Here is a 25,929-nt window from a genome sequence, read left to right as displayed (position 1 = left end):
CATTGGCGACGCCAAAGGAACGCCATCTCCTGACAGACGGCAACACAGACATCATCGGAGAGAATAAAGGAACTAGCGGGCTGAGATATGAAGACTGCAGCCTTGGCAGCAGTCTCGTTTCCTGGCAGAACGACATGGCCAGAAACCCACATAAACAACAAAGTGGCTCGACCAAGAGCGAGCAAGAGAAAGTTTTCCTGGACCCGTTGCACAAAGGGACGGACGGTGTACAGCGCACATAAACTTTGAAGGGCGCTGAGTGACTTTGAACAGAACACAATTGAAAAGTCTGTGTTGCCGGATGTACTCCGTGGGCTGATACAGGGCGAAAAGCACGGCAGTAAATACTGAGCATTGTGCCGGAAGCCGATATCGAAAGACACGGGCCCCAAGATGAAGGCACACCCGACCCCACGGTCAGTCCGAGAGCCGTCAGTGTAGGCAAAGGTACTATCGCGATGTTCCATGCGAAGGTCGTGAAACTGAAGGCGATAGAGCTAGGCTGGTGTAGTTTCCTTGGTAAGCGGGTGAAGGCCAAGGTTAACATGGGCCGCTTTACGAAGCCAAGGTGGTGAAGGGTTCACACTCAGCGGGAAACTTGCAGGTAATGTGAAGTTAAGCCGTCGTAGCAAATGCCGAAAGCGAACTCCAGGAGGGAACAGAGAAGAGAGAGGCGCCACGTACTGGCAATCAAAAGAATCATCGAAGGAGGCATACGATGGGTGGCCACGCATAGCAGACAAACGGCATTCATACCTGCTGACGAAGTCACGGCAGTAGGACCGTGGTAGCTCAGCAGCCTCAGCAAACAGACTCTCAACTGGGCTAGTGTAAAAGGCGCCAGTGGCCAAACGTATGCCACGATGGCGGATAGTGTTGAGACGGCGTAAGAGGGATGCACACGCATAAACAAAGCACCCATACTCGAGTTTCGAACGGATAAGGGGCTGCCAGGTGAGACACATGGGAGGACTAAGTTTCTTATCGAGCACGAGCCCCCGGAATTTCGTAGTTTCAACGAACGGAAGGGCAACAGGCCCAAGATCTAAAGATGGTGGGAGAAAGCATTTGCACTGCCAGGAATGCACACAAACGGTTTTGTCAGTGGAAAAACGAAAGTCATTGTCGATTCTCCAGGAGTGAAGACGATCAAGACATCAATGAAGAAGCTGCTCAGTGAGACAGGTCCGTGTGGAGAACTGCAATAGACTGCAAAGTTGTCAACAAAAAGGGAGCCGGAGATGCCTGGCGGGAGACAACCATTATAGGGTTAATGGCGATAGCAAAGAGGATGAAGCTCAGGACGGAATCTTGAGGCACACCATTTTCCTGGATAAAGGTGTCTGACAAGGCAGAACCCACACGCACCTTGACAACTCTGATTTAAAAAATTCCTGAAGGAAACAGGGCACGCGGCCTTCAAAGCCCCACGTGTTAACAGTATGCAGGATACCAGTTCTCCAGTAGGTGTCTTAGGCCTTCTCCAAATCGAAAAACACCGCCACAGACAGGGATTTTCACAGAAAACCATTCATGACATGGGTGGACAAAGTAACGAGATGGTCAACTGCGTAACGCCGCGCTCGACATCCACACTGTGCATTCGTTAGTAAATTGCGAGACTCGAGCCACCATACCAGCCGGGCATGAATCATACGTTCCGTCACCTTGCAAACGAGGCTGCTGAGAGAGATGGGGCGGTAGGTAGAAGGGAGGGTTTTATCGTTAGCGGGCTTAGGTATGAGTTTGATGGCGACTTCACGCCAAAATTCGGGAATGTGTCCGCTGCCCAGGTGCGGTTGTACGTGTTAAGCAAAAAGTGCTTGCCCGCAAGAGAAAGGAGATGCAACGTCTGAATGTGGACAGCGTCCGGCCCTGGGGCGGCCGATCGGGATGAACTGAGACCATAATCTAGCTCTTTTATAGTACAGGAGGCATTGTAGCACTGAAAAGCGAAGTGGAAGTGTATCCCTGAGTGGCCTCCGCTCGTTTCCGATTGAGGAAGGCAGGGTTAGGGTTGCCAGACGTCCCGGGTTTCCGAGACATTTCCTGTCTTCGGATTTAAAAAGTGAGCGTCCTGAAAACTGCGGGAAGACAGTTTAGTCCTGGTTCTGTGGTGCTAAAGAAGTACTCTCATACAGTCTATTTCTTCCAAAATGCTGGCGTGGATTTGTATTTTAACTGTTACTGTTACGCAAAATGATTTTTGTCTCACTGTTGCACCTGCCAGCGTCTATCAAGGGCCTTTATTGCACGCAACGCTTCTTTCTATTATTAACTCCTGTCTTGGGATTCAGTTCAGTAAAGACGTTGCAGCTACCCGGTTCTCTGTCCGAGGCTTATTGTGCGTAGTACATTTGTCTACAAAAGAACATTTTCACTATGGCATTTGGAGCTAACACACACACACACACACACACACACACACACACACACACACACACGTGTGTGTGTGTGTGTGTGTGTGTGTGTGTGTGTGTGTGTGTGTGTGTGTGTGTGTGTGTGTGTGTGTGTGCTCCAAATGCCGTAGTGAAAATGTTCTTTTGCAGACAAATGTACATAAGAACGATCTTTCATTAAACGAGGAAGACATGACTATGATGTGGAATATGTAAGCCATACGATTCCACTTCTCATGTAGGAAGGGCAGATATTACAGATCATTAGGCCGCGAAAAGCATAAATCAGCACATAAAAAATAGACAGCTTTTTGTTTCAAAGTCATAAAAACAGAACCAATCAGTAGCATCAATAGCTACAGATGAGGGTAATCATAAGGCTGAAAATATTTCCACTGATTTTTACACCTCAGAATGACATTCAAATGAAATTGCTTAAATTAGTTTCGCTGCCAAATGAAACTGTCTCTACAATAAGTAAGTATTGCCTTAGATGGAAATAAAATTGTTAAGAGTAAAGTGAAGTTAAGAAAAGAGTCCCATGTCCCGTTTTGTGATTAACTAAAAACGGCCGTAATTTGTGAATTTTGGAGAAACGTCCCGGTTTGCTATCAACAAATTGTGGCAACCCTAGGCAGACTGATAGTGGGAAGACCTCGAAACTTCCGCAAAATGGCGGACCAATGTGTTGGAGATACCAATAGTGTCCACGAGAACAGCTGCTGCTACTGTCAGGCCGGAAATTGGCGAATGGATCCTACAGAGTCGTCGGAAGTTGGCCCACACGACAGAGAATGGGGTAAAACTATTAAAAGAACTAATGAATGAAATCCAGAAAGCTTTTTTGCTATCCTAAAGAGCGCGACGACACTTTGCAAGCATTTGTTTATAATGAATAGAGTTCGCCATCGCAGATTGACAGTTAAAACGCGGAGAGCACGTCTCCGTGCGCGAATTGCGTCGCGGCATGCCTCAATATACCAAGGGACTGGGACACAGTGCGCGGTCAAGAGACGTGCGAGGAATGGAACGTTCTGCAGCAGTAAAGACAACATTTGGGAGCTATTCCACATGGTCATCACAACTGGGAAAATCTTGTTCTTCGAAGACCGCGAGGGAGGAGTAAAGCCGCCCGTCAGCCTTAGTAAGCTGCCATTTGGGTGTGCACACAGGTGGGGGAGGAGACAGCAAACGGATGGAAATGGTCTCTGGAGTATGGGGTCCGAAAGAACGGACCACTCAAGAAGGTGGGCAAGTTGGGCAGTGTAGAAGGATAGGTCCAAATGGGAATAGGTGTGCGAGGAGTCGGAAAGGAATGTGGGTGCTCCAGTGTTAAGGGAGAAGAGGTTGAGTTGATTAAGATGATCAGCCGAGAAGGCACCTCTCTGACTGGTTCTGGCAGAACCCCAAAGTGGATGATGTGCATTGAAGTCACCGAGTAGCAGAAATTGGGGGTGGGGGGGATGCTTGCTGCCCCGAATTACTGAGGGACATAAATAGTACAGAGGGAAAAAGATGAGGAAGAAAAAGGCGAACTGAAAGAGTTTGAAGATGGGTAGTCTGAGATGGGTTGACTATAAATGTCATCCCGTATGAGCAGCATGACACCCCCATGAGATGGAATGCCGACCTCAGGGGGAAGGTCAAAATGACCTGGTAACAAATGTGAAAGCTCAAAGCGGTCGCGAGGACGCAATTTCGTGTCCTGAAGGGGACGCTGCGATACTAAAAGCAGCCGTGAATCCGTGGGACGAAGGCCGCGAACGTTCCACTGGAGGAGAGTTATGATGAGGAAGAGATGTAGGGGTGTGACCTCGGCAGATGCCGAGCGACAGCCTGAGAAGACTAGCTGCTACATGGCATAGAAGCACGAGGATCCCGCTCCATGGGGTCCACAGAAGCATCGGCTTGCTTGTGCTGTCTGTCTGTGGAGTCCAACGCTGCAAAACGGTTGGTGGTGCGCACCGACGACACGGAGGCCGGCCGGGCTAAGGTAACACGTGCAGCACGATCTTCGAGTTGGCGACGGAGACGACCGTTTGCCTTTGGTGGACTTCAAGCTGCTCCTGTCCTTTCCGGCCTACTGGTTGCGTAGCTGGCTGCTTCGCCCCTTGAGGCGAGAGTTTGATGGCTTGGTGCACAGTTGGATGCTACCTTGACACTTGGCGATTTCAAGCCCTCAGAGCTGAATTTGTGGTCGCATGTCTGCGTGGCCAAGTCCTTCATGGAGCGAGAGTAACAAGAACAAAACTATAGGTGCCAGAGGGAAGAACGCAGGATTTGCGACTAGCCAATAATTTGCGAGCGACTGGGTAAGGCACTTTTTCCTTTGCTCGGATCTCTTAGACAGCCCGCTCTTTAAGAGACACGTGACAATTTCGAGAGGAGGCGGCATGGCCGCCACTGCAGCTGATGCAGTGGGGAGGAGGAGGCGGGCAATCGCCCTCGAGCGCATCTCTGCCATAGGACACACATTTGGTTGGGTGTCGACAGGACGCTCTAGCGTGGCTGAAATGATGACACATTCCAAACCTGATGCGCTGCTACCAGTAAGGCCACACTGATAATTTCATAGACTGCTTTGATCTTGGACGGAAGCACAACTCTATCGAAGGTGAGAAAAATAGTGTGGGTGAGCACCATGGAGGAATCTATCTTTTTCATCAACCGTTGGACGGCACTGACACCCTTATCAGAGGAGCAAGACTGGATTTCGGCCTCTGTTAGACCGTCGAGAAGCCTAGTGTAACACCACGAAAAGAATTAAAAGTTCTATGGGCCTCACAAACAGGGTAGAAGTGAAAAAGCGAGGCGGCAAGCAGTTTTTGTGCTTTAGAATCAGAAGTAGTCTCCAAAAGTAAAGTGCCATTCCGTAAACGGGAGCAGGATTTCACAGGGTCAGCAGTTGGATCAACACCTTTCTGAATAAGAAAAGGTTTTACCATTGCAATGGACTGGTCGTCTTCAGTGCGTGATGCAGTGGGAAGGGTATTTTAATCGTTAGCCCCATTACGTTTACGTTTCGTAGACGTTCATTGTGAAGATGACTGGCTCATTGCGAGGAAACATCCCATGATTGCCAGTGTCTCCCCGATGGCGCGCTCCTTCCAACTGGGCGCCCTCTTCACAAGGGTACGCACCCGCCTTAGGTGATTGTTCACACCTCAGGTCACACATCCAGAACACCTGACAGACACACCAATCGGCAATTTGAGAAGGTTTGCAGCTCAGACAATCACCCCTCTCTCGGCCTGACCTGTACCAGGGGTATGTTCCAACCCCATCTGTCGGCCCGGGGCTGGGAAATACGCGTTACCCAGTCACCTGTTACGCGTCATACGCGTGGGCCAGCCTTTATGAGAGCACATGGAGGAAGCAGAAAAAGAGGAACCCCAACGCCGAAGTCGAGGAATGGGAGGAGAAAGGAAACCGAGAGGAAAAGAGAACAAAAAAGAACAAAAAAAGGGGTCAGGGAAAAGATGCTGCAAACGCTGAGGTCCCGTGACAGGCAAGCACGAACCCACAAAAGAGTGGAGAGTCCCCTGGGGGGGTCCATTTGTCTGCACTAGAACTCACAGTTCAGCCTTTGCTATGCTGTCACTGCATTCTACTCTTTTTCTCACACATTGTATCATCGATACCCTTGGGTACTGATTGTGTTTTGTGCCCCTAATTATAGTGGTTCGACGCACTACCCATGGCAATGACTGAATTGGGCGGAAGACTAGGGAGTACCATCTCCAAAAACCACTTCTAGAGATTCTCAGAGTTCATTTGGCCATGATAATCTCCTTGGATTGACTTCGCCCATAACTTCAGTTCCAATTGCCTCAGAAGTCCGTTTTTCGAGCGAACACTTGTCACTAGCCTTCTTTTTAAGGCACTTCCCCATCCCATAACACGCAGTACATCTTGTGGTCTCTGATACCATTTGTCGCTTATTAGATCGCTTTCACTCCACGACTCTTCAAGATAAAAAATGTTCTGTTGAGCTTTCCTATCGCTCAACGTGTGCGAAAGGAATCGTGACCACCAAATAATGTCAACACGTCTATTTGTTCATTATGGATTTCCATACGAATCCCGTCGACTTAAGTAAACTTTTGAATGAGGTACCGCCTCATCTCTAATTTATCTTCTCATGCGGCACTGGAAGGAGCTATGCCACGCTAGAAACTATTTCCCTTTCTGTGTAGAACTCGTTTCTGGTACTCCTCATTACGGATTTGTAGTAGTATCACTGCGTCCCTTACCAAATGAAACAAAACGACAATGAAGTTCCCTTCAGAAAAAAAAAAGATGTTTACTCGGCAAGAGTTACAGATTATGAAGAAAGCCTGTTAAAGGAGGTACCGATTACAAAATTGAGTGTGATGTACGTACTTAGGTGATATGATTAGATCACAACGATTTAACACGTAGCGGTATCTGTACTGTGGGGTGAAATACGGAACAACTATGAACATAGTGCCGCATAATGGATTTGTTGGATGACTACTGAGGCAGTTTGGCACATGAGATTCCTTGTGAAATTCTTTTCCGTCGACTCTCGAGTAATACCTTCATTTTGAGACCTTTATACCAGAACATATCTGGGTAAGTCTGTGAGGAATAGGTATTTCAGAACTGCCACGGAGATATAAGCACCATTAGGAACATTGTGTTACACAACGAACAATAGATAGCGAACAACGCCCTACAAATGCGTCATCAGTGTTCTACAATTAAAGTGCGCTTGCGCAGTTAACACGTACATAACGGCCGCACCATTGTCGATTTTCACCGTAGAAGAACGAGGATTGTCAGCTTCTTGAGATCAGATATAATAAAAGTAAACCCACAAGAGGAAAAAAAAAAAATCGGTATGGGAGAGGGTGAACGGACGACGAGCCAGAACGGGTATTCGTAGGTGTGATGTACATTAGCATACGAACAAATGATTACAATGTCAGATGGAACACCTCTGGCTCTTTTGCAAGCAGTTATTCGGCTTGACGTTGACTGACAGTTGTTGGATGTCCTGAGGGATATCGTGCCAAAGTCTGCCCAAGTGACGCGTTACACCGTCAAAAACCCGAATTGGTTGATGGGCCTTGCCCATAATGCTGCGAACTTCCTCACTTGGGGAGATATCTGGCAGCCTTTTTGGTTAAGGTATGGTTTGGCAAGCACTAAGACAAGAAGTGGAAAGTCTACCCGTGTGCGGGCAGGCATTACGCTGCTTAAATGAAAGCCCAGGGCGGCTTGCCACGAAGAGTAACAAAACGGGACGTGGAATATCGTCGACGTACCGCTGTGCTGTTAAGAGTACCGCGGGTGACAACGCAACGGTCCTGCTATGGGAAGAAAAAGCGTCCCAGACGATCACTCCTATACTTCGTTCATCATTAGAATAAACCTGATGCAAACGAACGCAAGCGCGATTAGTGGTCAAGCACCCGTAATTCTCGCACACTGGTGCTGTTCCGATTTTGGAAGTAGATCCAACATGTATACGATTTCTTTTTACTATGTCATTGTGAATGGATCTTTAAAACATTCTGATGTATTAACAACCATCAATTTTTTCTTTTTTAATTACGCTATTTTTATTTCAACAATCGTGTACAGTCACGGTCTACGTAACCGTTACTTCTCCTATGGACTGTCTCACTGTTCATATCGACTGTGAAAATGGATGAGACTGCTTCCTGCTTCGTATTGAAACATGTGCGCGACACACCGTTAATGGCGAGAAACAACTCGTTCCTAATGTCTTCACAAATCGACGGAGAAAAATCAGCTCTGACTTTTTTTTTTTTAAGAGAAATACTGTGTAATATGTACTTCATATTCAAATTATATGCCTGGCGTAATCGGTAGCGTTATAGAATATTAATCCTGGACGCTTTGGGGAGACGGGTCGAATCTCGTTATGTTCTATAATTTTTTTCGGTTTGAATACCTAGACCACTTAATATGGAAATCAAATAGATATTAATAAACTCATACTTAACTCTCATTTGTCAAGAAAATGCAGTCTTCCTGTTTCTAATTACATATTAGTTTTTCCATTGCAAATAGTATCAGTATTTGATAAAAGATTGTCACAGGTAGCTGAAGCTAAGCAAATTTTACACTATCCAATTTTTTTTTGGGAGAAAAGTGAAAATTCAATTAATCTTTATTTAAATGTGCTCACTGTTTTCCAGGACAGGTATGATCACTCACGAGCCAGTGATAAAGCATTGTACAAACATGGAAAACAATTTTCAAGTTATCGAGCACACTGAGAAATGTGAAAATGCAGTACTTGTACAGAGTACCACTGCTATCGGAACCCAAAAGAACTGATCTAAAGCCAAGTTACAGGATTTGTAGTGAGAAATAAGATATTTAAGATGCCAAACGAACTAGAACTAATGCACGAAGCTTTGCCACACGTCACCGACGAACGATGGCGAAATGCAGAAAGGCGCGTCATAAAAGAGGAGGAAATGTGGACTTTTTATTGGCTTGGGAATCTGTTGCTGATCGCCTCGTTATCAACGTAGCAATGCTTAAATTTATTCCTCGGATTCCTATATGAGAGGAGAGAAGAGATTGCCAGAAGACTGCCTGTAATACCTTCAGTGACTTCAATATTTAAACTAGATAGGAAACCAGCATTGCTGCTTTTACGCCACGCATAGCTCATGCAGGAAAATTACCATTGTTAAAGTCAGAAATTTTCACCACTTTCTTTTTTAATTACAATACTATGTTACCTAACATCGACGGCATGTTATGTTATCCGTCAGGTCACGTAAGTACCGTATCGCCCGAGTTTTGCCACGTACAACTTCCTTCTGTTTAAAGATTAAACAACATTCAAAGCTACACTGTTCTCACATTCAAAGAGGCATTGTTCTCTGCTCGTCTCAAAAATGGTTCAAATGGCTCTCAGCACTATGGGACTTGACATCTGAAGTCATCAGTCCCCCTAGAACTTAGAACTACTTAAAGCTAACTAACCTAAGAACGAAACACACATCCATGCCCGAGGCAGGAAGATTTTTGCGTTTTGCCTTTCTGATTTTTCTTCAATAGCTCTGGATGGACAAGATCCATAAACACAGGTTTCATTTCAAGCACAACAGCATATTTTGTGTGAGAAAATGCAATTTATCTTCCACGCTTGCCTCCAGCATTTTATACAACAGGGGGGTGGGGGGGTGGGGGGGGTGTTTGGCTCAGCATCTATAGTGAGCTTGTGGAAATAAATTGCTCAAAGAGCTCTTTTCATATCATTGAAATTACCCCTGGTACTTCTAATAGCCATACTTCATACTGTATAATCTAATCAATGTGTTTATCAGTCAGTCAATGAGTAACTTGATACTTCCCAATTGCTATTTTAGTCTATGAAGTCTGGTACCCATCCTCTTCTAATTATTATCAACGCACTCTAGTTTTCTAATCGACAGGTCACCATATGGTCTACTCTCCACCACTGCCTTATACGATCCTGTCTATCCATCCCGAAGAAACTCATGTAGCGTGCAACAGAGTCATGCTGCGAGCATTTGAACAATTTACTGCAGACGCAACCTCTATCCCTCCACAAGTTCATCACTCTTTCTCTTATAATTCAGTTCACGCGTGGTTTACTTTTCTGTGGTCTTAACTGCCTGCCTACAACCTGAAGAGTACCTGGTCAGCACATCTATATCTAACACTTTTTCACTGTCGATGCTGATAATAAATGCACACGTCTTTTTGCCAGCATCCATAGAATGATACTGCTGTGTCAGAACTACCATTTTCTGCTACAGCATGTTCCGCTGCTGTAGTCATTGAATCCACAGCGTACCTCTTGACACTACTTATTACATAGTTATATTTCATAGATTTCATACGGAGACCGGCGAGGTTGAGCAAGCCTTCTGCGTTGCCTTCTCTTTTTATTGCCACTATATTTATTCTGTAGTACCTGTTTCCTATGTTTCGTAATTTTTTAACATTTGTTTTGGTTCAGTCACCGTGAAAACAATTACTGGAAAGAGAAACAAAAACATGGCTAGTGGATAACTTGTTGATACATGGCTAGTGGATATCTTGTTTCACTTTTTTACAGTTTACAGAGAGTACTGCGAAGTACCGTTGGTGTAGCCAACTTATGAAATGGGCATTCTTCTACAAAACGAAAGAAACCATTGACATCTAGACTAAACAGATCCGGAGAAAAATGCCAAGAAGTGAAATAATGCAAAACGAAATTATCAGAAATATTTAAAAATAAAATAGTATATTTTCGAATATTTCAATAAAACAAAATTAGGCATAAATGTCCATATTTTCATAATCTGCATGCAAGTAAAGAGGAAAATTTTGTTAGTTTGAGCGCCACGACTCCGCTTAAGAGGTAATTCTTGGAACCTTAGAAGTAGTCTTAGCCGCTTGAAGACAAATGCAAACTACCGCGTGTGCTAATTCGTGTTCTCCAACGTCTCTATGACTCTTTCCCACAGTTCAGATGGATCCGAGCACTATGGGACTTAACATCTGAGGTCATCAGTCCTCTAGACTTAGAACTACTGAAACATCACACACATCCATGCCAGAGGCAGGATCCGAACCTGCGACCAAAGCAGCAGCGTGGTTCCGAACTGAAGTGCCTAGAACCACTCGGCCGACTCTTTTCCATGGGTCAAACGGACCTGCGACCAATCGCTCCGCCTTTCTTTGTAAGTGGGCAAAATCCCCTGTTAGTTCCATTCGGTACAGCGCCTATCACTGTATCAATATTCTAAAATTTGGCGCACGAGAGTTTTGTAGGCAATCTGCTTTGGAGACTCACTGTATTTTAGTAAAATCCTACCAAGCACCGAAGCATGCCATCTGTCTTAACTACAACTGAAATGAAGCGATCGCATGGCGTTATTGGACTGCAGATCGCTTCTTTTGTTGCTCGACGGCCACGTGCAAATCTTTGTATTCGATGCCAACTCTGCGACTTGTGCGTGTAATGAAAACGAGATGAAAAATGAGGTTAATACAAAAACCGTTATGATTCCTGACCGTGCCGAGAACGGAACCGAAGCTTCGCAATCGAGAAGTAGCAACACCAACCACATGCCCACAAGCCGCTGACATGCATACGACTGAGTCTATGTGATCGTTCCATATAATACACCTGCAACTTTTTACATGCTGGCTTGAATTCACTAATTCCAACTGCGGCGCATTTTTATTGTACACATGTATCATATAAAGTATTTTCCATCGCTGGCCACTACTTTCTCCCATCTTTCGGGCAATGTACGAATCCCGCGTCGAAAAAATTGTTAATCTTTTGAATCGATAAAAGAATCAATCAAATTTGTGACTTCTTCATGAGATCGGAAGTGTTTGTCAGCCAGGCCATGCGCCATTGCTCTAAACGGGTGATAGAGGGGGCAATGTCTGGAGAATACGGCGGGTGGGGATGGACTTCCCATTTTAACGTTTCAACGTACGTTTTGACCTGTTTTACAACGTGGGGTCGAGTGTTGTCGTGCTGCAAAATCAATTTATGGTGGCTTTCACTCTATTGTGGCCGTTTGTCTTTTAATGCTCAGTTCAAACGCATTAATTGCGTTCGATAACGAGCACCTGTGGTCGTTTCACTTTGTTTTGACACCTCATAGTACACGACGCCGAGCTGGTCCCACCAAATGCAGAGCATGATCTTGGAGTCGTGAATATTCGGTTTGGCCATCGACGTGGAAGCATGGCCGGGATATCCCCATGATTTTCTGCGTTTAAGGTTATCGTAATGAACCCATTTTTCGACCCCGGTCACAATGCGATGCAGAAATCCCTTCCGCTTTTGCCTCCGAAGCAACTGTTCACTAACACACCAACGCCGCTCAACGTCTCTTGGTTTCAGCTCACATGGGATCCAAGCTACTTCTTTCTGAATCATGCCCATAACCTTGAGACGTTTTGAAGTGGCTTGCTGCGTCACTCCCTCTAAACGTGCCAATTCGTCTAGAGCTTAACGCGAGTCTTCACTCAGCAATGTCTCCAATTCTGCATCTTCGAAAACATTCTCTCTTCCACCACTATGCCGGTCTACGAAGTTAAAATCACCGTTATTGAAACTTTGAAACTACTCACGACGATTTCTTTCGCTAATAGCGTCCTTGCCATACGTACTTTAGAGCATTCGATCAGACTCGGCCGCTGTTTTCTTCATACTGAAACAAAACAGTAACACCTCCCGCGAATGAGAATTAGGCTCGTAAACCGAACATTTTCAATCAAGGACAACTTTGTGATGCAGACACAAACAGACTAATGTTTGAATGAGGTTATGTTGACCAAGGTCCAAGCTAACTGCCTGACGTATGCGATCTGTTTCTTTCGACCGCTACTTACCGCTGTCGCCACCTATCGGCAAACGGCGGAAGCAAAGTTTTACATTTCTGAAGAAACTGCCAATCTCTGCATAACTCTGAAATCCTTTCAAGATCTGACGTAATATTCGTGCAGGTTTTTTCAGACAGTACTCCATTACAGATACAGCGGTTGGACGAAATTACGTTAACACCTCGAGAAATGTGTGTTTCTAGATGAATGCAAATGCTATCCAAACCTGCAGGTTGTACAGTTTTACTTGACCAAGAACGGCAACTGTGCAATGTCCTCAATACGTTGCAAATGTCAGTCGTCGTCAAAACAGTGTTCTGTGTCGTATGAGCGCATTATGTCGGAGCTAAGTGAATTCGAACGTAGGAAAATTGTTGGTGCTTGTATGGTAGGTGCTTTCGTAACCAAAGGAGCCGTAGTGTTTGGTGCTTCAAGCGGCATCATCTCTAAGGCTTACACCACATACATACAAGGAAAGCGGGAAACAATCGCCCGCCAAGTCACAACGTGGCCGAAAGTGTGTACTGAGTGCTTAAGCGTGACAGACGTTCACTGATGAGAACTATGGCGAAAAATAACGGATCGACAGCTGCAAAAGTCACTGTAGAACTGAATGTCGCATTCGCGAACCTTATGAGGGGGAAAAAACCACCATTCCTCAATGATGCGAACACCCTTAACAAAAGAACATGGTGTCGAAGCCATAAACCGTGGACTATAGAGCATAGAAGAAATTCATTTGGTCGGATGAGTCTCGTCCCACAATTTCCAATTTCTTGCCGCGTTTACGTTCTAAGAGTGAAACATGGCGGGGGTTCGGTGATGATTTATGCAACCGTATCGTGGTATCCATGGGCCCACGGTAACTCTGCAAAGTCGGATTACCGCTAAGGATTACTTGAGTCCATCCCATGTTACAATTTTCTTTCCCAGCGGTGGTGCTGTTTTCCACGACCACAGGGCCTTTGCTAACACAGTTTGCATCATCCAGGAGCGGTTTTTTTTTTTTTTTTTTTTTTTTTTTTAAGCATGAGGATTAACTGTCACATCTCCTCCATCCACCAGTCACAAGATTTCAATATTACTGAACTGTTGTTGTCTACTTTGGAGAGCAGGGCATATGATCGCTATCAACCTTTATCATCGTCACCTAATTTTGGCACTATTTTTCAGGAAGAATGGTTAAGATTCGCTTTCCTACAGCGTATTAGCCATAGTAATGTGTTGCTATTTTGGTGTTTCTATTTTTGTTCAACCCCTTTAGCTTCAACACCTGCTAGGTATCTGTGACAGTCCAATATACCCAAGGCACTTTTCTGGGGCACGCTTTAAGGTAGTTCTACATCTCCACATGACTCTCCATCCAGGCGAACAAGCTGAGTCCTCACACCAATAAACCATCGATCTAGTTGCAGAGATCTGACAGAGAATCGGAAAGTAACGCACAATAATTTTATTCCCATAGAATTTCACAAGTAACAAAACAAAAAATCAGAACTTAATGCTTGTTTTACCTACTTTTCAACGAGGTCGCCAAAGTTCAACACATTTCTCTCCTTTTGATACCAGTTTCAATATGCCCTGTTGATAGAAGTCTTTGGTTAGAGTACAGCCATCTGCGGGTGCTGATTTCACTTCTGCTTCTATCACAAAGCATTGGCCAGGAATTTCTTCATGGAACGAAACCTATAAGAAAGTTGGACGGTACACGGTCCGCATTGTGGATGCTGGAGCTCCTCCCAACGAAATTTGGCAATTTTCTTACGAACAGGAGCAGCAACATGGAGGCGAGGACCACTATGAGTTTTGACACCGTCAGCGATGTTATGGCGATTGTCACGATGAGCACGACGCAACTTGACCGAAGTTTCGATGTAGGTTGCAGTATTCACAACGGTGCCGCGTTCAGCGAAATCCACTAATAAAACACCATGCATACCCGACAACACTGTCAGAAGCACTTTCCTAGCAGACTTAGTCACTCTAAACTTTTCTCGTACTGGGAAACCAGTATATTTCCATTACATACTAGCCTCCTTGGTTTCGGACGTGTAGTGTTACGCCCAAGGCACGTCACCAGTGACTGTTCCTTTCAGAAAGTTACCTCCTCCTCCTCCGGCGTAACGCGTTAAGTGATCCAAACTTATCATTCTCTGGCCCTTGTGGGAGTATGTCAGGTTCTAAAGCACTCAGCGAGCACTCACTCCAAGAAATTTCAACGTGTCGTGTCCAATGCACCGCGCCATAGGAATTGTTTAAATGCTGCTGAAAGGTTCGGAGTTGCAGACGCTGCTCGTTCAAAAGTGCTGCCTAAATGGCTCCGAAATTCTGTGGAGTTGTAGCTCTTACAGGACGGAGCGTGGCGGGTCACTAAGGCTCACACAATCCTCCTGGAAGAACGCAGAACTCATGGAGACACTGCTACGGTCCATACAGTCGTCGCCATATATGCCGCGCATGTCCCTATCAATTTCACTGTCTATGCCCTTTGGCCCACAAATATTTACACTACACATCGCTACTCCTCACAAGTTGACGACAGTAACATACGCGCGATATTTATTTCATACTCAGATTTCCCTCGCTAGAGCTGCACATGAGAAACTACCCTCTACAGCGCAAACTTCAAACTATAACGTCGTGAAATTTCAACATTCCGTCTGAAATAACGAGGGAGGAAAAAATTGTTTTCATTTACTTTCCGATACTCTCTCGTAATTAGATAGAACAGACGCAGGGATGAAACTGAGTAAAATGTTATTCGGAATTGAAGAAATAATAGATCTACCCTGAACCATGACTTCTAGTGTGTCAGGTGAGAAAAATACTAGTCAAGTTTCACATGGCCTATGTTTACGAAGTCCATGTTGGTTGGAACGGTCGTTATTCCGTTCGAGATAGCTCATTATTTTAGAACTCAGAATACGTTCTAAGATTCTACAACAGATGAATATCAGTGATATTGAACATTAGTTTTGTGGCTAACTCCTACTACCTCTCTTTTTAGAAGGGTGTGAGCTAAGGCGTCTATATAATTTTGGACATAATTTTTCTCCATACGAATCGAGACACAGTAAAACAAGATTTTTTCGATAGGTGAGATGTTTGTGGGAGCGAATGTTTTAATGCACGGGTAGCGACAGCGGCCGCCTCGTATGCGCACTCTGGCTGTAGACTGCAGCCGCAGTGATTAGCCAACAGGTGCGGCGCGGCGGGGCACGTGCGCAGCTGCCGCCTGCTGCTCTGCACGCGACCATGCGGCCGCAGCTGCCCTCCTGCTCCCCTCCAGTCTACCGACTAGGGATGGAACAGTGGTAGTCTCATAGGAACCCTAAGTCGGAGGCTGCGCAGCTGTTTTGTTAGGAGTCCAAATCTGAGGGCGAGCTGGTATTAACATTATTCCTAAATAACCGACCGCCCTACATGAAATTGTCACTTGACTTACGGAAGATATTTGTTAAAAATCGCTTATGGAACAAGAACTTCAGTTACTGGTACATTAACCCCGTCTTATATGCGTCGGCTGTCAGATCATTAACAGTAGCGTAGAGGGTGAATGGTGGGAAAATGTATCGCCCTCATTCACCGTAACTTTTATGTTACGGAAAGGCTTGCCCAAAGTCTATTAAAAACACTTACGTAGCGGTGTTCTCATACATACGGATATCAACGGTCAGTATATTTGTGCGTAGTTCAAAATAGCTCTGAGCACTATGGGACTTAACATCTGAGGTCATCAGTCTCCTAGAACTTAGAATTACTTAAATCTAACTAATGTAAGGACATCACACACATCCATGCCCGAGGAAGGATTCGAACCTGCGACCGTAGCGGTCGCGCAGCTCCAGACTGAAGCGCCTAGACCGCTCGGCCAGACTGACCGGCTATTTGTATATAGTCACGTGCCACTTTGAGAAGACCGCTCTCTACAAGAAATCAAATAACCATCCCTCGTTTTACACTGTTCAACAGACTCCAGCAGCGAAGACAGTGATCTTCACACTAATCTCTTTCTATTCGATTTAGTACCAGCTAAACTGTGGCAAAACTGTCCCTGCTAGAGAGTGAAAGGAGTACCCAGTCCAGTACGGTATAGGAGGGCCATTCATAAAGTAACGTGGCAAAACCAAATTTTATTATATTTATTTTAATGATACATTCTTAAGCTATTTTCTACATAATCGCCATCCAAACTGAGGCGAATATCATACTGTGGCCCCAGGTTTTGAATATCTTCTCTGTACAAACCTGCCGCCTGCGATTGCAACCACTGGTTTATACCGACATGTATTTCGGTGCCAGCGTCAAAGCGTTGTGTAGCGAGCCATGTCTTCATTGCTGGAAAGAGATGGTATTAGCTTGGTACCAAATCCGGACTGTACCGCAGATCAAAAACCTTCCATCCAAAATCCCGTAGGAGCTCTCGGGTTCGATTGGCTGTGAGTGGACGTGCGTTGTGGAATAAACAAATAAATACTTTTGCGCCAAGTTTTCCCCGACGCTTGCTTTGTATCGCCAACTATGACTTCGTCAGTCTTTGACAAATTTCAATTGGTTTGCAGTTTTTTGGCCACAAACACCTTTCACAGAACCACCTCATGTGGCGGGGTTATCTACTGCAGCGCACATTTTAACACGCCACAGAAAGCAAAGTAGCAGAGAGACAGACCATCACCACTAGATGCGTACTAAGAGTATGAACGTTATGGCACCAAGATGGCGGCTATAGCCCCGCCCACCGGCGTGGTAAGAGAGAAAGTCTGTTGCTTTCTGAGCAGCCCATTTAAATCTCTTTCCGTTGGAAAGGATTACTAGGATAAAAGGGACTTCGTTCGCAGTTGTGATGAACTGTTGAATTTCATCCAGCATGGTCCAGTGGAGCCAATTTTAATACTGACGAACAGCTCATTTTAGACGAAATAGACGTATTTGATGAAGTATTTGGCAAGCAGCTAAAATGTGATCTACTGCTCGCTCTTCCCGAATACGAGTCCCACTGTGTTACTCATTGTGCCAACCAGTCCTGTGAGACTAGACACCACCTTAGGCGGTCCGTTACTTGATAACGCTCAAATGCATTGGCTAATCCCGACACCCAAGCCACGAATGGTAATAAGACGAAACAGAAGAACTTGACAGCGACACAGACACGACATAAACCGAATTTGAAATCTTTATGGTTTCTAAGTATACTCACCGGCTATAGTTGGGGTCGCAGAGATACCTCTCCAGTCTGATGACTGGCGGTAAGCAGTCGTCCTGGCGGGTATCGTACTGCGCAACGTCTGCAAAAAGAGAAACCATTCAAATATAACGTTGTCGAGGGTACTGCCAATTAATGGCATTACATGAATACTTCTCTCCTGTGACAATCTATTAATAATTTCACATCAATAAAGAATCCCGCCTCCCTCCCCTTCTCCCTCCCACAACCCATGTCAAAACATGTAGGTTAACCATCTATACGTATGTCGCGCCTTGTGATCCAGCATTAAACCGCGTGCCCAGAAACAGGAGTCACGGGATCGAATCTCGGTCGAACCACGGATTTTTCAGCATTCGTTTTAACGTAGCCTTCACCTATCAGCGATGTGAGGAGTCGCCAGAAACAACACGGAGGTCAGACGACGACGACCACCCAATAAGTTCGTATGGAATCCTCAGGGCGCAAGTCCCACTCGCACTTGTCTTTTTCCTCTTCAAAAATGCATATTGCGCCGAGTTTACTAAAGATTTGACGTTCCTGTAGGAAATAGGCGACACGCAGTGAACAATTGTTATCAATTGAGATCAAATACAAATAATCTTCGAATAATCTGAAGTATTTACACTGCACCCAATACACAACTTATTAAATGTAGTCACGATCAATATTCTTTGGTAACGCAGAGGACACGACTATAGGTTTAGAATGCGCTACTGTAAACAGCCCGAATATTGGTTTGAACACCGCAGAGCTTTATTTGGTGCTGTCCTACAAGAAGTGGTATGGCACTGCCTTCCTCCAACCACTGAACCGTTTTGTCCAGGCGTAATACGATAACCTACAATGTAACGTCGAATAGCAGAGAGGATATTGTAGACTGGCAATGGCAAGGAAATCTGTTAACATCCGAGTATAGATTTAAGTGTCAGGAAGTCGTTTCAGAAAGTATTTGTATGGAGTGTAGCCATATATGGATGTGAAACGTGGACGATAAATAGTTTGGACAAGAAGAGAATAGAAGCTTGCGAAATGTGGTGCTACAGAAGAATACTGAAGATTAGATGGGTAGATCACATAACTAATGAGGAGGTATTGAACAGAATTGGGGAAAACAGAAATTTGTGGCACAGCTTGACTAGAAGGAATCGGTTGGTAGGACATTCTGAGGCATCAAGGGATCACCAATTTAGTTAGGTTAGGAAAGGAAATCAGCCGTGCCCTTTCAAAGGAACCATCCCGGCATTTGTCTGAAACGATTTAGAGAAATCACGGAAAACCTGAATCAGGATGGCTGGAGACGGGTTTGAACCGTCGTCCTCCCGAATGCGAGTCCAGTGTGCTAACCACTGCGCCACCTCGCCCGGAACCTATTTAGTACTGGAGGGGCAACGTGGAGGGTAAAAATGGTAGAGGGAGACCAAGAGATGAATACACTAAACAGATTCAAAAGGATGTAGGTTGCAGTAGGTATTGGGAGATGAAGCTTGCACAGGACAGAGTAGCGTGGAGAGCTGCATCAGACCAGTCTGTGGACTGAAGACCACGCGAACAATGAACTACGTTGCAATTTAGCATTTCTTACGTTACGAAGTTGTTTCCACGTGTAAAAAGGAGTGATAAGTGACAAAAAATTATATGACGCCTGCGGAGCCAGCTCCGGACCTTTGGATTCACCTATTGATCGACCAAGGGACACTAGGATGCAATGTGGCGACAAAATTGTATCTTTCTGTGGTGTAAGTACCACTAAGCGTGACCGGTTTGCGATTCATTGCTTGGTGACCTTTAGGACAATCTCTAGGAAGTCCGTTCCAGCGTGTTCTCTGAGTGCCGCCTGTCAAGTCCAAAACCGGCTCTGTGAGACTAAGACCTGTGTCTGTCTAGGCACTCCTATACACGATGGAGATTACCACCTGTCGGCATGTGCGTGTATGAATCACTGGTAGGATTCTTAACCGCAACTCTCCCGTAACCCAGGCGCCCCCAACATACAAACGAGAAAAAGAGGGTGAAAAATTTATTATTATTATTATTATTATTATTATTATTATTATTATTATTATTCTCAGGAGTTACTGATACTCATTAAAAATTCCGCACGCAAGGGCTTTACAGGAAGCACTACTGACAACTCTTAGCTGGAAGCTACCACAAAGGAATGTATTAAAACCTGTTTTAAGACTTGTCAACAATCATCTGAGTAACGCTGATTGTATACTGAAAACACTTTATGGAACACAATGAAGGCTCATGTAGTGTGCCAAATAGTATCGGCAATCATTCGGGATACTAAAATTATCAGTTGGGCGATGGCAACCATCGAACGTTAGGTTACTCAACCATAAGCTTGAACTAAAGTCTCGTCTGTGATGTGATCATTACAAGTTAAGCACACGCTCGGCTAGAGAAAAGAAGTTGGCCGTACTATATTAAAAACGACTATCCCTGCATTTGTCATAGGAATTTACGGAAAGCACGGGAAAACCAAATCAGAATGGTATAACTTTGGAGTCCCGCCATTCTGATGGCTCTAATGCTCACTAAGTCACGTTTCCCTGAAAATAATACAAATAGTGAGCTCCGATATGTGATTTCAATAACGGTTTCGATTAGAATATTAGATATTTAGGGGTCACAACGACTAAAAATTCTTGAACACGCTTATCGAACTTCTGTGGCAATGCATTTGTCCGAATAGTATTGTGCCCCCAGCGGAATTCACTGACGGCCTAGTTGCGCCTACAGGCGCATGAGCGTATGTGATGCCTTCCTGAGCTCATTCAGCCGTTCACATTTCTTTTAACACCTAGTGCGAAGCGAGTACAATCTTACTTTTGGAGAAAACACGTTCATTACAACCAAACTGTTCGGAAGTAGTTCCGGACTCCTTTCCTACCACTTCAGAAAACTACAACGATCTACGCGCTCTTAGTGACCTACTACTATTTCAGGTGGATGGCTTCTGTCGTTAGAAAATTACTTTCATTTTCACTAAACACTTCTCTCGATGTTATGTTTTGGTTCGTTTCTTTTCAACTTGTGTTTTGTAGCTTCGATTTAAGTAACTTTACAATTTCGCTATAAAGCCATTCAAGGTTATAATCAACTCTCATTCTTGGATAGCATACCAAACATGCGCCTTAAGAAGAGCTTCACCTGCAAATCACACATATTTTAATAGAAGTTGCAGTTACCGACCACCTGTGTCCTGCAGCAATAGTTTTTTTCCGTTCTTGACATTTCCTTCAAAAATGGTTCAAATGGCTCTGAGCACTATGGGACTTAACAGCTGTGGTCATCAGTCCCCTAGAACCTAGAACTACTTAAACCGAACTAACCTAAGGACATCACACACATCCATGCCCGCGGCAAGATTCGAACCTGCGACCGTAGCAGTCGCAAGGTTCCGGACTGAGCGCCTAGAACCGTGAGACCACCGCGGCCGGCCGACATTTCCTTCAACAATAATAAACACTGTCAGTTGGAGTCCATTAGGAATCGTTGTGTTCAGCGACTGAAATTATTATTATTATTATTATTATTATTATTATTATTATTATTATTATTAGGGATGAACACAGCTATCAGTCGAGTATCAATCTGTGTGTTATTGCCGATCTAGTTGCATCTCAGCTACAGTACAACCATCACCAGTGTGCTTAGAAGCGAGTCATATAGACCAGAGAACTTCTACGCACACGTTGTTGAAACTGCATTAAAATGTCAATAGCTCAACTGAATATGAATTTCCTGAGACGAAATTATGTACGCTTAGAGACTTGACCAATTGAAAAAAGTAATTTCACTAGCCTAGTTCGAACAGAATGGTCCGCAGGGGTTTTATGTAGATTAATTCTTAGGAAGTGGGACACGCCACTGCTCAAAAAGTTAACAAACGAGTTTGTCAAACAACAATTTTCATGTGTCTAAGGGGCAGCTTCCCACGAGTAACGCTCGCTCGCTTGCTTGCTTGTTTGTTCATTTGGGAGCGGCGGCCGACGATCCATTTCTCCACAAGGTAACTTTCCACGGCGCCCTCACAGACTACCGAGCTTTTGGCATAATCTTGAACTGGACACCAAATCAAATGAATATGAAGCCGGTGCTGCACATTCCGACGATACGCATATCGGAAATCGTTGATCGTCAGATGCAGAAAGAGACGTCTGCTTCTTGGCGACTTTGGAGTTCAGTCCGCTGCGAGTTAGTTTCGTGTCGGAACCGTGTACTCTGACTGGCAGAATCGCCCCCGTGTACCTGTTGAGTGGCGGGGGGAAATTGCTGAGCAGGCAATGGATTCCCGTCTCAATATCGCAGTTCCTGCCTAACGCGATATACTGCCTGCCTAACAATTCTCAGCAATTACGCTACAAACAATTTAGGGAAACTCCGGAACACTTAAATCGTGAAGACCTGACGGGCTATTTGAAATCGCTCCTGAAGATTATAATTCCAGTGTTTTAATCATAGTGCCACCCCGCTCGGTTCGATACATCGCATTTCGACACGGAACATCATAATTAACGGCGGAAATTTATACTCTCTAAAAGTATACGATAGTAGAAGCAAAAACGTTCTAGTAAAGACGGGTTTACAAACAACGAATGTTTCGTTACGAGCAGCAACTGATTTCAGATAAATTTGTACCGATTAGAACAGTAGTTATTACTGAACTGTTAATACGAAAGTTTAAGTCTTTGTCTAATCAGAATCAGATTTCATCCATGGCCCACTTTAACACAGAATACAATACAGCTTCAGTACATTACTTTTTACGATTTATTGTTCACACTTACGTGTTCAAAAGATATGTCCTTTGTGTCGTTTTTTCATTTCAATGCAATTCTACATTCGCACACTGAAGTGAGTTACTAATTCTTTCGAACGCCCACGGATTAACTATAAAATCTTGGAAACATGCAGTAATTTTCTGCTCTGGTTCTTCAACTTTACCAACGAAAGTACTGCACACTTTGCTTTTGAGATAATCTAACAGGAAAGTACTGGCCTCGCTCTACCTACTCATAGTAGACCACAATGGCGAATTACATGTCTTACATACGCAACAAAATACGAGGATATTGTTGTTGTCTTCAGTCCTGAGACTGGTTTGATGCAGCTCTCGATGCTACTCTATCCTGTGCAAGCTGCTTCAACTCCCAGTATCTACTGCAGCCTACATCCTTCTGAATCTGCTTAGTGTATTTATCTGTTGGTCTCTCTACGATTTTTACCCTCCACCCTGCCCTCCAATACTAAATTGGTGATCCTTGATGCCTCAGAACATGTCCTACAAACCGATCTCTTCTTCTAGTCAAGTTGTGCCACAAACTTCTCCCCAATCCGATTCAATACTTCCTCATTAGATGGGTAGATCACATAACTAATCTTCAGCATTCTTCTGTAGCACCACATTTCGCAAGCTTCTATTCTCTTCTTGTCCAAACTATTTATCGTCCATGTTTCACTTCCATACACGGCTACACTCCATACAAATACTTTCAGAAATGACTTCCTGACACTTAAATCTATACCTGATGTTAACAAATTTCTCTTCTTCAGAAACACTTTCCTTCCCATTGCCAGTCCACATTTTATATCCTCTATACTTCAACCATCATCAGCTATTTTGCTCCCCAAATAATAAAACTCATTTACTACTTTAAGTGTCTCACTTCCTAATCTAATTCCCTCAGCAGCACCCGATTTAATTTGACTACATTCCATTATCCTCGTTTTGCTTTTGTTGATGTTCATCTTATATCCTCCTTTCAATACACTATACATTCCATTGAACTGCTCTTACAAGTCCCTTGCTGTCTCTGACAGAATTACGAAGTCATCGGCGAACCTCGAAGTTTTTATTTCTTCTACATGGATTTTAATACCTACTCCGAAATTTTCTTTTGTTTCCTTTACTAGTCGCTCAATATACAGATTAAATAACATCGTGGAGAGACTACAACCCTGTCTCACTCCCTTCCCAACCACTACTTCTCTTTCATACCCCTCGTCTCTTGTAACTGCCATCTGGTTTCTGTACAAATTGTAAATAGCCTTTCGCTCCCTGTATTTTACCCCTGCCACCTTCAGAATTTGAAAGAGTATTCCAGTCAACATTGTCAGAAACTTTCTCTAAGTCTACAAATGCTAGAAACGTAGGTTTGCCTTTCCTTAATCTTTCTTCTAAGTTAAGTTTTAAGGTCAGTATTGCCTCACGTTTTCCAGTATTTCTACGGAATGCAAACTCCTCTTCCCCGAGGTCGGCTTCTACTAGTTTTTCCATTCGTCTGTAAAGAATTCGTGTTAGTATTTTGCAGCTGAGGCTTATTAAACTGATTGTTCAGTAATTTTCACATCTATCAACACCTGCTTTCTTTGGGATTGGAATTATTATATTCTTCTTGAAGTCTGCGGGTATTTCGCATGTTTCATACATCTTTTTCACCAGATGGTAGAGTTTTGACAGGACTGGTTCTCCCAAGGCCGTCAGTAGTTCCAATGGAATGTTGTCTACTCCGGGGGCCATGTTTCGACTCAGGTCTTTCAATGCTCTGTCAAACTCTTCACGCAGTATCGTATCTCCCATTTCATCTTCATCCACATCCTCTTCCATTTCCGTAATATTGTCCTCAAGAACATCGCCCTTGTATAGACCCTCTATATACTCCTTCCACCGTTCTGCTTTCCCTTCTTTGCTTAGAACTGTGGTTTTCTTTTCTCCAAGGTGTCTTTAATTTTCCTGTAGGCAGTATCTACCTTACCCCTAGTGAGATAAGCCTCTACATCCTTACATTTGCCCTCTAGCCATCCCTGCTTAGCCATTTTGCACTTCCTGTCGATCTTCTTTTTGAGACGTTTTTATTCCTTTTTGCCTGCTTCATTTACTGCATTTTTATATTTTCTCCTTTCATCAATTAAATTCAGTATCTCTTCTGTTACCCAAGGATTTCTACTAGCCCTCGTCTTTTTACCTGCTTTATTATCTGCTGCCTTCACTACTTCATCCCTCAAAGCTACCCATTCTTCTTCTACTGAATTTGTTTCCCCCATTCCCGTCAATTGTTCCCTTATGCTCTCCCTGAAACTCTGTACAACCTCAGGTTCTTTCAGTTTATCCAGGTCCCATCTCCTTAAATTCCCTCCTTTTTGCAGTTTCTTCAGTTTTAATCTACAGGTCATAACCAATAGATTGTGGTCAGAGTCCACATCTGCCCCTGGAAATGTCTTACAATTTAAAACCTGCTTACTAAATCTCTGTCTTACCATTATATAGTCTATCTGATACCTTTTAGTATCTCCAGGATTCTTCCATGTATACAACCTTCTTTCATGATTCTTAAACCAAGTATTAGCTATGATTAAGTTGTGCTCTGTGTAAAATTCTACCAGGCAGCTTCCTCTTTCATTTCTTAGCACCAATCCATATTCACCTACTACGTTTCCTTCTCTCCCTTTTCCTACACTCGAATTCCAGTCACCCATGACTATTAAATTTTCATCACCCTTCACTATCTGAACAATTTCTTTTATTTCATCATACATTTCTTCAATTTCTTCGTCATCTGCAGAGCTAGTTGGCATATAAACTTTTACTGCTGTAGTAGGTGTGAGCTTCGTATCTATCTTGGCCACAATAATGAGTTCACTATGCTGTTTGTAGTAGCTTACCTGCATTCCTATTTTCCTATCCATTATTAAACCTACTCCTGCATTACCCCTATTTGATTTTGTGTTTATAACCCTGTAGTCACCTGAGCAGAAGTCTTGTTCCTCCTGCCACCGAACTTCACTAATTCCCACTATATCTAACTTTAACCTATCCATTTCACTTTTTAAATTTTCTAACCTACCTGCCCGATTAAGGGATCTGACATTCCACGCTCCGACCCGTAGAACGCCAGTTTTCTTTCTCCTGATAACGACATCCTCCCGAGTAGTCCCCGCCCGGAG

At 44.1% G+C, this 25,929-nt stretch overlaps 1 protein-coding gene and 1 non-coding gene across 3 annotated transcripts in view; both read right to left on the bottom strand.

The window, feature by feature from the left end:
- LOC126268024 (serine/threonine-protein phosphatase 4 regulatory subunit 1-like) overlaps positions 1-25,929 on the bottom strand; it is a 305,079-nt gene that overhangs the window by 146,820 nt on the left and 132,330 nt on the right. For both annotated transcript variants that reach the window (XM_049973442.1, XM_049973441.1), the window contains one exon: positions 17,968-18,055. In XM_049973442.1, the coding sequence (XP_049829399.1) occupies positions 17,968-18,055 (88 nt within the window). The remainder of the gene's footprint in view (positions 1-17,967; positions 18,056-25,929) is intronic.
- Positions 19,265-19,337, bottom strand: Trnaa-cgc (transfer RNA alanine (anticodon CGC)). Its single transcript has one exon. It is a non-coding gene; the product is annotated as a tRNA-Ala (tRNA).

Source organism: Schistocerca gregaria, chromosome 4, assembly GCF_023897955.1.
Source record: "Schistocerca gregaria isolate iqSchGreg1 chromosome 4, iqSchGreg1.2, whole genome shotgun sequence".
Taxonomy (NCBI): Eukaryota; Metazoa; Arthropoda; class Insecta; order Orthoptera; family Acrididae; genus Schistocerca; species Schistocerca gregaria.
This window is presented reverse-complemented; position numbering and strand designations above follow the sequence as displayed.